Source organism: Hydractinia symbiolongicarpus, chromosome 8, assembly GCF_029227915.1.
Source record: "Hydractinia symbiolongicarpus strain clone_291-10 chromosome 8, HSymV2.1, whole genome shotgun sequence".
NCBI classification, from domain to species: Eukaryota; Metazoa; Cnidaria; class Hydrozoa; order Anthoathecata; family Hydractiniidae; genus Hydractinia; species Hydractinia symbiolongicarpus.
In genome coordinates this window covers 29474527-29489333 of record NC_079882.1, presented here as the reverse complement: position 1 = coordinate 29489333, position 14807 = coordinate 29474527, and the positions used below count along the sequence as shown (strand labels likewise).

Below are 14807 nucleotides of genomic sequence, written 5' to 3'. Positions count from 1 at the left end.
TATGTGATCATGTGATTTTGATGAACGGTTAATGATATATAAGGGTTTAAAAATTATGCCGACGGCAGCAAAGATCCGCGAAAACACAAAATTATTTTTTAGAAACTTGTATTAAACGCTGATCAAGAAAATGTATAGGATCATAAACTTTTGACAAACGGTTATGGAGATATGGTGGTTTAAATGATTTGTGATGACGTCATCAACCCGTCCATTCCGAAACGGATTTGGGGACCCAGGTTTGAGAAAATTACACAAATTGGTCCTAGGTGGTCCCTAGTTACCCACGCGGTGAAAAATCATTGACGTCACCATCTCCTTTCCAAGTTATTTAGCCTCTAAGTTTTAGGTGCAATGTAATGGCTTCATTTATTTATTATAAAAGTAAAAGTAGTGTTATTGAAGTCGCGCCGTAACGTCAGAAAATTTAACATTTAAGACATGCATTTTTCGGTAACATCAAAGGAAAATCAACACATCCACTTTGCCTGTGACGGACAGACACAGTCTCTGTATTATTATAAGACTAGTTGATAAAGCCCGTGGAGAAATCCACTTAGGCAGAAGGAAAATGGAAAAATAGGTTGTTTTAAGTTTTTTGCTGACGACAGCAGTGCAGATACAAAAAAATTGGCGAAATTTAGTTTATTCGTTGCCTATAATGTGTAGAGCTTAAACTGCTGATCAAGAAAATGTATATGATCATGTGCTTTTGATGAGCGGTTAATGAGAAGACCTGCTAAAATACTAAATATTTTTTTTTAGAAATTTTTATACCTGTTGCCTTCATCGTATAGATCTTGAAACGCTGATCAAGAAAATGTATAGGATTATGTACTTCTTACAAACGGTTGCGGAGATATTAAGGCTTGAAGGTTTTTAGATGACGTCAGTTAGTGAAGTTTCGACCCGTCCGTTTCGCGTAAGTTAATATGGAAATGCATTCCCATGCTAAGGAGCGCTTTGTGTATGTTTGTATGTTTCATGCCCTAGTGAAGGCATGAAACATACAAACATACAAGTTGAAAGCAAGATATCCTACAATTAAAACCACGCAAGTAACCTACAATACTGGCGGGCAAACTACTACATATTTTTATATCTTTTAAGCACATAAAAATATATTAATTTTTTTAACTTCCGTGTTTAGAGTGTAGGTTCTAGCGAGGGAAGTACCCACAATGGCATTTTCGACCCCAGAGCTCTTTGAGATAAACCTTGTTTTAATCTCATAGAGCTCTAGGTTTGAGATTGCTACAATGGATTAATTTTTGCAGATTTTGCGTTAAAAACACAAAAATAATCCGGAAGCAATCAGTGGTTGGTCGTTTGTCTTTAATGACTTGTTGAAACCTTCTATATAGTTGTCACACAAAAATAATCCGGAAGCAATCAGTGGTTGGTCGTTTGTCTTTAATGACTTGTTGAAACCTTCTATATAGTTGTCACATGTTACCGGGACCCTATTCTGACAACCATTATATGATTATATGACCATTATATAACGTTCGGCTCTCACTCTTTTAACACCCGTAAATACTTAGATCAAAGTAATAAGCTTATTTGCAAATTTGTAAAATAAATACTTGATGGGAACGTCGTTAAGCCCAATGTGAAATCGAAAGTCAAACAATTAGATATTTTAAGAAAACATTATGGAAGAAGATGGTGTTAAGACGGATTTTAACGAAACAACTTTGACAGCGAATTAACTGCGAAATATCTTTTTGATCTCCAGGAGAAACAAAAAACATGTATCGAAACTAAAACACAGAATGTAAACGCTTGTCTCAGTATCAGAAACAAAACAGTTTTTTTGAATTCCTCTTAGTAACGCTTTTTTCCAAGTTTGCAGCGGAGTATTTCTTCACTAAAAAGTAGGAACTGTTTCTACTTTTCGTTGAAGTAAATTTTTTAAGCAAAGTCAAAACAAACAAAACTGTGCATAATCAGATACATTTCGCGGGTGAATTCGCCGTCCAATTCGTGAAAATCCCTTTTTTAGGATGGAAAATTCTTATAGTAATGTTAACACGGACACCACATAAACACGCCAGTACAGTGGTTTATTTCGACCAATTCTTGTTTTACCTAACTTTTAAATTCATAGTGTAACCCAATAAGAAATAAAATGACCGTACATTGGAGTACTTTGTCAATTCTCCCAGTTGAAAATAAGTACTACATCATGCTGCAAACAAAGAGTGACATGCAAGTTTCAAACTACTATGGAAAAACATGGAAACGTGGGAACATGGCATTATGGCTTGCAATTTACAGAATATGGATTGTAATTTACAAAATTTAAACGAATAAAAAATGCCTGGGAGAGATAAGGACTATTAGTGCTTTGGCTTGAGAGAGAGCCTTTCTGAAAACTCAGTCAAATTTCGTTGCCCTCCGTTGGTTTTATTGATGTTATGGCGCATCATTGTCATCATTGTGGCATGTTGTTTACATAACTTCGGTGGATTATTTCTTGCGGACCGAGAGAAAGGCTAGCTGTGAGAAATCACAAAAAGCTTTAACTTTAAGTGAACGATGACAAATACGGCAGTATACAATTATTTCATCAATTCTATGACACTATATAATGCATTCTCCTAGAACAAGATCGATAGAAAAACGACCGTGTAAGTATAATTGTTTTCTTTACTATATACTCTTACTATTTAGCTACATAATTATTTTTTAAACCAACTGAAAAACTATCAGAATGCGTCTCAATTTCAGGTTAAGTGGACAAAATGTCATTCCTAAACATTCCACCACGTACCTTAGTGTAATTCTTGATGAACACTACACGTAAATGCCCTTGTTGTAGAGCCATTGCTATGCTAACGACAGTTTGCCATTACAACTAGATTTACTCATTTTACTAAATATTTTTATGCCATTTTTCAATCACACTTAATATGTTGGATACATAGTAAGATAATGGTGTCATAGTAAGAATAACCCAAAGTTGAAAATTCAATCTTTTCAAAACAAGCACATTTAAAATGATATGAATCTCCCAAGCCACTATTTAAACTATCAAACATCCTAAGAGTTTGCGACTATGTAACTATCTTAAATTTTCTTTTTGTCCACGATTTTTGTGGATGAGCAGCTGTCTAATGTCCTTGATGAATTTATTCTTCCTGCCAATAAATCCTGCGAAAATCAACCCAGATAATCCAAAACAATATGATTTTACCATTTTTAATACAACTTTCTATGGTGAGAAATCTCTTAAGTGCGTTAATGATTGAAACTCTACGCAAAATCACTTAAAAAATTTTCTGGGCACTGTCAAAATCCCAATGAAATACTTTGTTAAACAGTTCTTAAATAATTATTCCTAACTGACCACAGAGTCACAGTATCCATTGGTACGTATTTCATTCATAAATCATTTTTACTCATCAGGCATGATTCCTATTGGGTCCAGTCACTACTCTCAGTTTTCACTTTACACTATGGTGTTGCTTGCTGGTTTGTGTGTATCCTTTCCTCCATGTCAAAGGTTTCCATAGTCCCTTCAGCCATGCTATTTCTATTGGTTTACCTCTGTAAGGTGCGGTCAAAGTAAATAATAACCTTCGTATGTAATATCTATAAGGAAAGTTTGTATAGCTTCTATCACAGGAAAAATATATTACTTACTTATTTACTTACTTACTGGAATAACTAGATAGCTTTAAATTTTAAAATCATGATGCCTAGAGTATAGCAGTAGCAGTTCTCAGGTCCGAGATAACACGCTTGAAATAATTACATAAATTAACTGCAGTGAATATTATGATAAAACTCTTATATAAAATTTAACAACTTTAAATTACATTAAATTTGGTTCTAATGATCAAAATATACCACTCGTTTTGTTAAATGTCTTTTGTTTCCTTTTTAAAAATTTGATGATGTTTTTCTGGATCCAAGAATAGCTAAAGTAAATTTATTCATCAACAACAACAACAAGCTGAAAGTTACAAAGAGGAATTTACTGAGGTAACATATATTTGATATAAATTTAGTTGGAAAAAGACCGCTCTGTGGCAATACACTGTTGAAAACTTACCACTACACAAAGAATCATATAAGCTAAAAACAAGATACCTTACCTTTGATACCTTTGATAATCTTTCAGTCTTCTTGACTTTGTCCATGTCTACAATTAAGTAACAGAAAGCAGTTACTGGTAAAAAATTTTTTCTGAAATATGTATATCTGTTGCCTTCATCATATAGATCTTGAAACGATGATCAAGAAAATGTATAGGTTTGTATACTTTTGACAAACGGATACAGAGATATTAGGATTTAAAAGTTTTTTGATGACGTCATTAACCCATCCATTCCGAAACGGATTCGGTGATCCGAGTTTGGGAAACTTACCCAAATTGGTCTCAGGTAGTCCCTAGTTTCCCACACAGGAGATGACGTCAGTTATTTCCACCCGTTTCCAAGTTATTTCCACCCGTTTCCAAGTTTTTTAGCCTTAAATTTAAAAGTACAATGCAATGGCTTCACTAATCTTATAATATACTTTCCTTTGACGTCAACATTGCTTTAACGTCAAATTTTGGTAATTCACAGAACAAATTTATAGGTGATGTTTTATAGACTTTATCTAAGAAATGTTATCCACTTTGCAAAAGTCACAGACAGACAGAACTGGCGTATTATTATATAGATAACGTAATCTATATAATCTATATAGTAATAGGCATGATATATAAATCAGTTAAATTTGCAGGATATACAAAAAAAAAATAAATATATAAGTAATAAAATAATATTCAATAGTATTAAGACAGGAATTGCTGATTGCTTGAGACCAAAAAAAATTAAGTCCATAAAGGACAAATTGCAGGATACACCACAAAGAACAACGAAACACCCACATATAACATATATATTGAAAACAAAATGAACATATAGCAACATATACATTTTAATGCAAACTCCAGTTAACCTGTTAATAACTGTACACCAAAAAACATTTTAAGTGGAGGAAACTGCTTTTAAGATGTTCTGGGATCTTAACCAATGGTTTTAATAGTGTAAAGCCAAGACAGTGATGTTAATATTAAGGTGCTTATTCAAATTATTAATACTAGGAAACAATGTTTTGTTTTTTCTTATTTTTGCTGAGCAGGACAATGTAAACAGAAAAATGGCCACTTTGCAGTGAGTGAAGCTTTAATAAAAAACCTTGACTAATAATAAATTGAATTAATTTTGTATTTTCTGACTACTATAGTTAAATGGCCAGTGGAAAAAACCTCATTACTGTGGAAGAAAACAATTATCCAAGTTTACGTCAACAAAAATTATTCAAAGTTAACACACTGCCTTAATTGGATAGAGCTTAAAATGCTGACCAATTTAATGTATAGGATCGTGCATGCACATTTGACTTATAGTAAGGCAGATATCGGTTTTTAAAGGTTTTGCAATGCAACAATAACCAAGTGTTCTCAAAGTGGGCAAGGTGGCCCAGATTTAAAGAAATAAATCAATTTTGGTCTCAGACATGGGATTTGATAGGATTTGTTGAGGAGAGCACCATAGAGCGCAAGAATCCTCTAGCCCATCTAGTTCTACAATAACATAAGTTTGTTTTGTCTAGGGGTGGTATTAAAGTTAGCAATAGATTTAAAGTTATGCTCTTATTCACAATAGGTCGAATTTTGCTGTTAACTCCCAACTCAGTTCCATGTGATGTAAGTATAATTATTTTGTGTAATTTTTAAATTTGTACATGTCATGTTTTGTATGGAATGTTTCGCTTCTCTTGCAGCTTCAACAAACGTGTGCAATAGTTCTCAGTTCCCCTTTACCAGAACAGAATGACGTCTACATAAAGTTTTCCTGCTCATTTAAAAAAACATTTGTACGAGGTGAAAAAATAAGTCCAAATGCATTATCATTTGTTACACCAGGTAAGTTTCTTAGATTTTATTTCTTTTTAAACCTGTAGTCCCCACTGCAGAGTATAGAATAATTTTGTTGCCATTTTAAGGTGACTTCTATTAAATGTCTATTTCAAATAGTGTACTTTTTAAGGTTTAAAAACAACAAATAGTCCTCCATGTAGAAAATTTTCCATGATTGTTAACGGTATACAAATTTAGAGGTCTGGGTTAAATGCTTACTCTATGTTATTTAAATATTTGTCTGACTAAAAATTGATTTTAAATTTGGATTTATTAACATCCCTACATAACAGAAGAAACTTTACATAATTTGTTAAACTTGTAATGAGTTTCCTTTCATTGTATGTGCCATATTTGGCCACAATCAGTCAACTGGCCATCACCTCACAGCTGGTGGGTTCTGAAAGCCTCAGTTTTGTAGATGCATAGATCAGGCAAACAGCATTTAAAATGCACTTTGTGATGTATCTGCCTTATAAAACAGTCTAAACTACACTAAAAAAACTCAGGAAAATTAGACATTCTATCATCAGCAAGAATTATTCAAAATTCTTTTTGAATTCTAAGTCTTCCATCTACGTTGACAAGCTTAACTTTCATGTATCGAGTACAAAAACATGGTATTTTGTCTCATAATATTTTGACCAGGATTGCAGTTACTATGTGCAAGTTTACTAAATGCAAGTTACTATGTGCAAGTTACTATGTGCAGGTTACTATGTGCAAGTTACTATGTGCAAGTTACTATGTGCAGGTTACTATGTGCAAGTTACTATATGCAAGTTACTAAGTGCAAGTTACTATGTGCAGGTTACTATGTGCAAGTTACTATGTGCAAGTTACTATGTGCAGGTTACTATGTGCAAGTTACTATATGCAAGTTACTAAGTGCAAGTTACTATGTGTAAGTTACTAAGTGCAAGTTACTATGTGTAGGTTACTATGTGCAAGTTACTATGTGCAAGTTACTATGTGCAAGTTACTATGTGCAGGTTACTATGTGCAAGTTACTATGTGCAAGTTACTATGTGCAGGTTACTATGTGCAAGTTACTATATGCAAGTTACTAAGTGCAAGTTACTATGTGTAGGTTACTATGTGCAAGTTACTATATGCAAGTTACTAAGTGCAAGTTACTATGTGCAGGTTACTATGTGCAAGTTACTATCGAAGATATAGATTACGACAATTGTAATAATTTTAGTTCTAAACTATTAAAAATACATAATTAAACTGTTTTGTTGCATACATTTTTATTGCTACTATTTTAACTTCCTGGTTTTTTTTGTAGGTAATTTTCCTGTAGGAAATGCAGACATTGCAATTCATTATGGACCAACACAAAGCTTGTTGTGCACATATCACAAACCATTTGTTTTCAATTCAAAAATTGAAATAGTACAACAGCTTCTGGATACAGCATCAGAACCATTATCATTTATAGCAAGTGCTTATAACATGAGTGAAACTGACTCAGTTGCAATTGATTTCAAGTTGGAACATGCATTAAAGACGAACATACCATCTAACTTCAATTTGTTGAAAGAAAAAAGAGATCACACTGAAAGTACAGGTTTGTGATACTTTAAAGTTAGCTATATTTGAATAAAAATAAGCGAGGAAATTTGACAGTCCTACTGCTTCTATCAAATAAGGAGAAGTTTGTGAACTACATTTAAAGTTTAATAAATTATCAAAGTCATAAGTATGGCTTGTGTTTTTAGGCCTCAATTTCAAACTTGGTTATTTTATTAACAGGTTGGTCACTCCAATCTCCTAAATAACCTAAAATATATAAGAAGGTTCCTAGAATTTCCTAAACAACCTAAAATAAGGACTAAAAATCTTTATTCCTCCTAAAATTTTCATGTTTTGACAATAGTAGGTATGTTAGGAAAGGTTAACCAAATTGTTAAAATGTTTCACAATATTGAATTGTTTTTATACGCTTTACAGTGCTTTGTCCTTAATTTTGATCCTTAAACTTAAAACCTCCAAAAATTGTAAATTTGCGTCCACCTTGATGAAGGTTGAGCGAGAAAAAAATATTTAAGTTCTACAATGAGAAGAAATAATAGTTTTTCTTCATTTTTATAGTTTTTAGTTCATTGAGAATTCCAACGTTACTTCATTTTGCTGCGCGATACAATCTTGTGAGGTTATGTGTAACGCTGCTTGACATGCCTGGTTCTAATGAAGCTCTAAACATTACAAATGTTGATGGACTTGTTCCGAGCCAACTTGCAGAATTATATGGAAATAATCACCTGTCTCAAATATTGGTAAGCTTCACAAATCTTAATGACTCATAAAAGCAACGTGGGTTACCACTTTTTTACGTTATTTTTTTCTGTTTCAATCGTAATGATACTTCAATTTTCTAACTATGCTAATTTTGTTACCTTTAACTTAAAGATTACCTCCTACGAAAAATAAAGTTGAGCAAATATGAAAGATCTTTAAAAGTTCTCTAGAAATCTTTTTATTTTTTTGAAAAATCTTTATCCGTTCTCGAGATATTTGTCTTAAAAGTTGCGCTAATTATGCGAAATTATGACGTCATGAGTTAGCATTGAGCATAATTATGGTAACTAAATATTGAAATTTATGTAAAATGTTCAAAACGCGTCAAAGTGAACGACCAGAAAACATTTTAAACTCTATATGGCTTGTAAAAAATGTTAAATATGACACCCTCGCAGAGCATACCCATGACATCATGCATAATTAGTGAATCTTCTGAGTTCAAATCCTAAAGAACCATTCAATAATTTAAAAAAATATATATTTAAAATCCTAGTTCAAGTTCTTTTATATGCATTTAACTTTATTTTTCGCAGGAGGTATCCTTTAATTCAAGTTAGGATTTCCGATAATCAATGTATAATTTTTTCAAAACACTTAGCCGTATAGTATTTTATTAAAGCCCTCTGCTTTGAAATCATTTAACCACTTTCATGCTGTCTAAATGACATAGGTAGGTTGTTAATGAAAGAAAGATTGATTTCTTGTTTTTTAATTCCACGTAATTTAAATAAAATCAAGCCTATATTAACTTTCTAGTTGTAAATCATTTTCGTTATGATGGTTCGTTAATTTTTTGAAAAAAAATTCAGTTTCGAAAGGACAGTGAAATTGAAAAAAGGATGACATTTGTTGAATTAGAAAATCTCTTCTAACGAGAAAAAATTAATAATGAAGCTAGTAAAATACGAATTTCATGTTATGCTTTGCAGAAGCCACCTTACAAGTGTCGATGTTTTCAAATCTTTGCTTATCTTTGCTTGTATTTAAAAAAGACACTTTAGAGAGTCCGTGGTATAAAATAATGTTTTACCCCCCAACCATGGAGGACATTACTTTAGGTGTATTTCCTTAGCACCTCAAACCTTCGGTCACAGAAACAGAGTTTTGATGGATTAAAAATGATTTCATATTAGGGTGTAATATGTTTTTTCTTTTAGTCGGATGCACAACATACCGAAAAATATAGTGACGTACAATCAAATATGGCAGACGAGGTCTACGAACAGATGTCAGGGGAAATTTACGATCGATACATTGAAGTAAAAAATTTGGATATCTATCAAGATATCTCTGAAGCAGATAATGAATTATACGAAGAAATGTACTCGAGCAGAAGAGAAAGTAGTAACAGTAGGTTTAGTTGTTAAAGTGATGATAATCAATGATGTCATCTGATACTAATCGTCAAGCAATGACGTCATGTGATGTCAAGCAATGACGTCATGCGATGTCAAGCAATGACGTCATGCGATGTCAAGCAATGACGTCATGCGATGTCAAGCAATGACGTCATGCCATGGCAGACAATGGCGACATGCTTTACTTTTTTTTAAACGCTTAATTTTTCGTCCATGAAAAATTGCATAAAAACATTTTATTATCAAAGTAAGTTTAATTATGAAAACCACATGTTAAGTTTACTTATGAAAACCACATGTTAAGTTTACTTATGAAAACCACATGTTAAGTTTACTTATGAAAACCACATGTTATGTTTTACCTTTAGGTCGGTCAAACATACCTTTTGACAAGCAGAGTGTCTACAGTTCTGACAGTGCAGTGAGTTCAGCAAGTAACGACAGCAGAGGTATGTTATCAATAAGACAAAATGACAACCTAACAAAAAAAAACTGGTTTGGAAAGTCACTATTCTTGAAACTTTTTAGACCTTCTTGGAGACTGGATATTCTCACAAATTCACATATTCTTTTGATTTGAAGGAAATCTGAATATGAATAATATCAAGACAATATATATCCGACTCTTCTGTGAGCAGATTAAAATGAAATTTAATATGGTTCATGTAACCACGACATAAAGAGAACATGCATGTTTTTTTTATTTAGGTTCTGTTTACGCCAGCAACGATCAGGTGAGGGATGACTTCATAATCACTGTTTTATTTTTTCTTATTACGAACAATTAGTTGGGAGGTCCTTCCTCTGGGATATTTATTCCTGAAATCTATTGTGACTTAACTTTCTTTGAGGTAATGAATGCTTCCGGTAAGGTATTTGGAGTCTTTTCATCTTTTAGTGCGCACCACCTGTCCCTCCCCCTGATTGCCGAAGAAGTAACAAACCAGTGATGAACCCACTTCTCTCGGAACTGAAACGAAAAACAGAAGAAAAACGAAATGTATTTAAAGAGACTTCCGAAGTTTACGATTTTCCGCCAAGATCGTCGCAATCAAATTTAGTAATGCCCAGTGCAGATCTTGGTGATATATATGATGTACCACCTGATAGCAAGAATAAAAATTTGTCGCAAGAAATTTGCGACTTTCAAGGTAAACATGAAAGTGAGACATCTAATGTTGACGAAGTCTATGATACTCCACCAATCCATTCCTCCCCTGATGAAATTTACGACTCTCCGCCGAAACAGCTAGCATCAGGTGAAATTTATGACTCTCCGCCGAAACAGTTCGTATCTGATAAAGTTTACGATATTCCGCCAAAACAGCTTACATATGATGAAGTGTACGACACTCCGCCGAAACAGCTTACATCTGATGAAGTGTACGACACTCCGCCGAAACATTTTGCATCTGATGAAGTTTACGACACTCCACCGAAATCGTTTTCAACTGATGACGTGTATGATACACCGCTCAATAATTTTCCAGCTGCTGAAGTATACGAGACCCCGCCTTCCTTTCTTGATAAAAAATATACATCAAAGCAAAACAAGACTGAGTTATCATCCACAAAAGAGGTTTACGATATCCCTCCTAGAAAACGTCTGCCAAGCGTACCTTCACCTCGGGTAGAGAGAGACGATGTATACGACTTTCCTCCTACCTCGAACTCTTGTCAAGATGATGAAATATATGATGATGTATTACCGTTAAAACCGAGACATCATACATCAAACCAAGATCTGTCCCCAATGAGTAGACATAAAGAGTTTCAAGAAGCAAGAAGAAATGCAAAACGATTGAGCGAACCAGCTTTAAGTTTATGTGAGTATTCATTTACTTCGAGTCGTTTCTCTTTACCTGTCATCATATCCCCTATATTTTGGTGTGACACCTTACGTGACACATCCGTTTTTCCTTCCGTAATCAGTTAAGCGCCTGGACGCATAGGACTTGTGTGCTAATCTAATATCCAACTTTCAGTTGGAAGACTTTTACAGGGACCTCATCAAGGAGAGTCGCTTCTTTTCTTTCTTTGATTTTATAGAGGTTGCGTAGAATTAATGCATTTGGGTATATGTTCTTGTTGTGTAGAGATCAAAAATCTTTGAGTTAAACTTTTCTGCAACCACACGTTATTTTATATGTCAGTAAAGATACTTGCTTAAAGCCATCAAACTTGTCCGTGACGCACAGCGTAAGAGAAGCTGACTTGTCACGTCCATAATTTATTATTAATTTTCTTCAACGACTCTGTTATAGCTGCAAGTGAGCATCAACGTTTGGGAAGACTTCACGCTCCAGGAAAGCCTCTTTGTAAGATTTTTATAAATTGTAATTTTAATTTAACAGTTTTTACTGGTCAAGGTGTGTACATTTTTCTTATGATACCTTATTGGTCAAAACTTGGTCAGATTAAATTTCCATCGGCCCTAATTTTTGTCACTATAAAAATTTCGTCACGTAGACCGAGAAAGTTGACGTGACTCTCTCCTTTATTAGTGATTGCCAATCCTCAATCCGGTAATCGTGGAATGCATTATTTTCATAGGTTTACCTTTTCACCAATTCAGCTTAATAACCCCAGTGTAAAAACACAAGATTTAAGATCGCCTTACTAAGCTTCATTAAAGAAAATTCGATTCAAGATGCCCAATTTTGTGTGACATCCTTTTTTGTTCTTTTTGGTTTTGTTAAAACTACCTTGCAAATATTTTAAGACATATCTGATTATACTGCAGCAGAGGCTAAAGTAAAGTAGTATCCTCAGATGAAATTCTCTTTTTTACGTTGGCAAAAATTTTCGACGTTAAATGTTATTTGCCTGTGTGGTTTGTTAAGATGTCGGCATTTGTCGATTGTCGACACGAATAGGAAAAGATGCTAAGTCAGGTTTAGAATTTAACTTTTAAATTTGTGCGCTTCTTTTTCAGTACCACCAAGAAATCCTGTTCCAGCTAGAAATGGAAAAGTAAACCAAATTATTTATTTTGTTTGATCGTATTTTTACTTATTATTTCCCTGAATATTCGGTCTTTTCTCGTACTTCGATCAGTGTCCAGCTACAAGGTGTTGCCTACAGCCAAAAAACTTTTGTATTATATTTCATTTTAGCCTGGAAGAAGTCTAGCCCCGCCATTGCCTCAAAGAAGATGATTAACAACTGTTTTCTCAGTGAACGAAAATATTGATATTTTGAACTGGAAACGAAAAACTTGGCTATGATAATTGAAACGTATTCGCCGCCAAAGATATTTTTTAACATATTGTGTAAGAATTTAGAACGTGAATTCGGGCGTAGAGAAATAGCGCGATGAAAAACGCCCCATGTGATTAGCCAGTGGTAATATTTGGGCCGTAAAAGTAAACGGTCTTACTGTAGGTTTATGTATCTTTCCCGAATTCGGTGCTTTATAAGATAACCGTTTTGAAGTTTTGGAATTTAAAATTCGATATGGCTGATTAAATTTTAGCAAATTTAGGAAGTACGGTTTTTTTGATGTTGTTTATATTGGTGTTGACTTTTTAATACCGGTCTTCTACACATATCACAAAAGAATGGACTCGGGAAAGGTCTATAAAGCGTTATTAAATTTAATATGAACAATTGAAATAGTGTTCATAGTGATTAAAAAATAAATTTTATAAGTATTTGCAGGTCCAAATATTTGGTATTTTTACAGTTTTATAGTTATTTTTATAAAAGCTACATTTTTTTAAATATATTTTTTAAAATAAATTTTATATTTTAAATTGTATATAAGCAAACAAGCGACAGTGATATAACACAAGTAGAATCGACAGTTGTCTCCATCTAAACGCTTCTTTTTCAATTTCTAATATGTGGCTATCGCTTGTTTAAAAAATCAAGGGATCTAGGATCGAGGTTGAGTAGTTTTATTGTTTTACGGTATAAAAAGGATTATGAGAATAAAGACTCCGATCCTATACTAATGAATCGAATCCCAAAAATCGGATTGTAATGCACCATCTTTAAACTACATGTTTTTTGTGTGCATATATCTATAACCTTACACTTTCTTTTTGTAAACATTTGGTTTTTTTCGATTTGCCTCACACATTGTTTAGCTACTTATGGAAGAACGTCCCAAAAATTTTTTTTGCTCATTGCTTACCTGGTGTGATTATATGGATCGAATTGTTTAATTCCAAAGTATTTTAAAATAAGTAAAAAATGTTTAAGGTCAAAGAACATAAATTTGCAAATTATATTCACAGGAGAAAAACTTTGTCTCTTTAATGTCAAATTCTTAAATTCTTTAAATTCTTAAGTTGTGTAAGTTAAAATTATCGCTGACAAACTATATTTGGGACTTAATTTCGCACCATGGGAATTGTTTGTTATTTGGCCAATTATTTGTCAAGTAATCTTTGAACATTTATTCACCATGTAAATAGTTTAGCAATTCTTTGAAGCGATTGTTTAAATTTGGCGTTGTTTATGTGTAGCAGGCCCTGGTAGGAGAGAATTCTGAAGCATATACTAGGCACACAGCCTTTCAAACTTTGTTTTTTTTTGAGTTATTGTTTATTTTATTATTTAAATCTTTTTTTTCATTGGAGGTTTTATCCCTATTCTTGCCCCAGTACGAAAGTAGTAATGTCGGGATGAGAATGCTTTATCCCGTTTACGTATAGTTAACGTCAGGAACGTTTATCCCACAACTGTACGTAGTGTTATTAGTAGTCCTTAATACGCTTGATTTACGCTGGTCCGTATTTCGCCGCCCTATTTCGATATTGCTATTTGCAATTTCAACTTGTGATATTACCGCTGCTACATGAAATTTAGGGCGGGGGCGTATTAAGGTCCAGTAAAGTCAATATTAAGAAATCTTTATTTTTATACAAATATAATAAAACTTTTCTTGCAAACTACAATAATTCTTGCTGATTTTAAATTTGTATAATTTAAAATTTAATATAAACTATTTTTGTGTAAAGTATGAATGAATTTATCAATTTATTTTCCCCAGGACCGCTTTTTTTGTTTATACCCTGTTTTGTAGATAAAATGTATTCTGGATATTATGTTGTAGTTCTTGACGTAGGCTGACGAACGTGCAGCTCAAATACCTACAACACGCAGAAGAAACTCCTTTCGACGTCATAAAATAAAGAGAGCGAAACAAAGCTTGCTATACCTCTGCTCAAATAGTTGAAACAACTTCGCAATATAAAGTTAATCTGAGAGCTCAT

General features: G+C 33.2%; 1 protein-coding gene and 1 long non-coding RNA gene across 2 annotated transcripts; one reads left to right on the top strand and one right to left on the bottom strand.

The window, feature by feature from the left end:
• Positions 1–2073: 2073 nt before the first annotated feature.
• On the top strand, positions 2074–14634 carry LOC130655888 (phosphoinositide 3-kinase adapter protein 1-like). The gene is made up of 12 exons (XM_057458702.1): positions 2074–2633; positions 5667–5707; positions 5785–5926; positions 7212–7493; positions 8018–8202; positions 9385–9577; positions 9954–10034; positions 10294–10319; positions 10484–11411; positions 11850–11903; positions 12521–12558; positions 12702–14634. The coding sequence occupies exons 1-12, from the start codon at positions 2594–2596 to the stop codon at positions 12741–12743; spliced, it is 2052 nt and encodes a 683-aa protein (XP_057314685.1). The 5' UTR covers positions 2074–2593; the 3' UTR covers positions 12744–14634.
• Positions 2584–5258, bottom strand: LOC130655904 (uncharacterized). Its single transcript, XR_008984781.1, has 3 exons — positions 4377–5258; positions 4104–4150; positions 2584–3926 (listed from the first exon to the last, which is right to left on the bottom strand). It is a non-coding gene; the product is annotated as an uncharacterized LOC130655904 (long non-coding RNA).
• Positions 14635–14807: the final 173 nt, after the last annotated feature.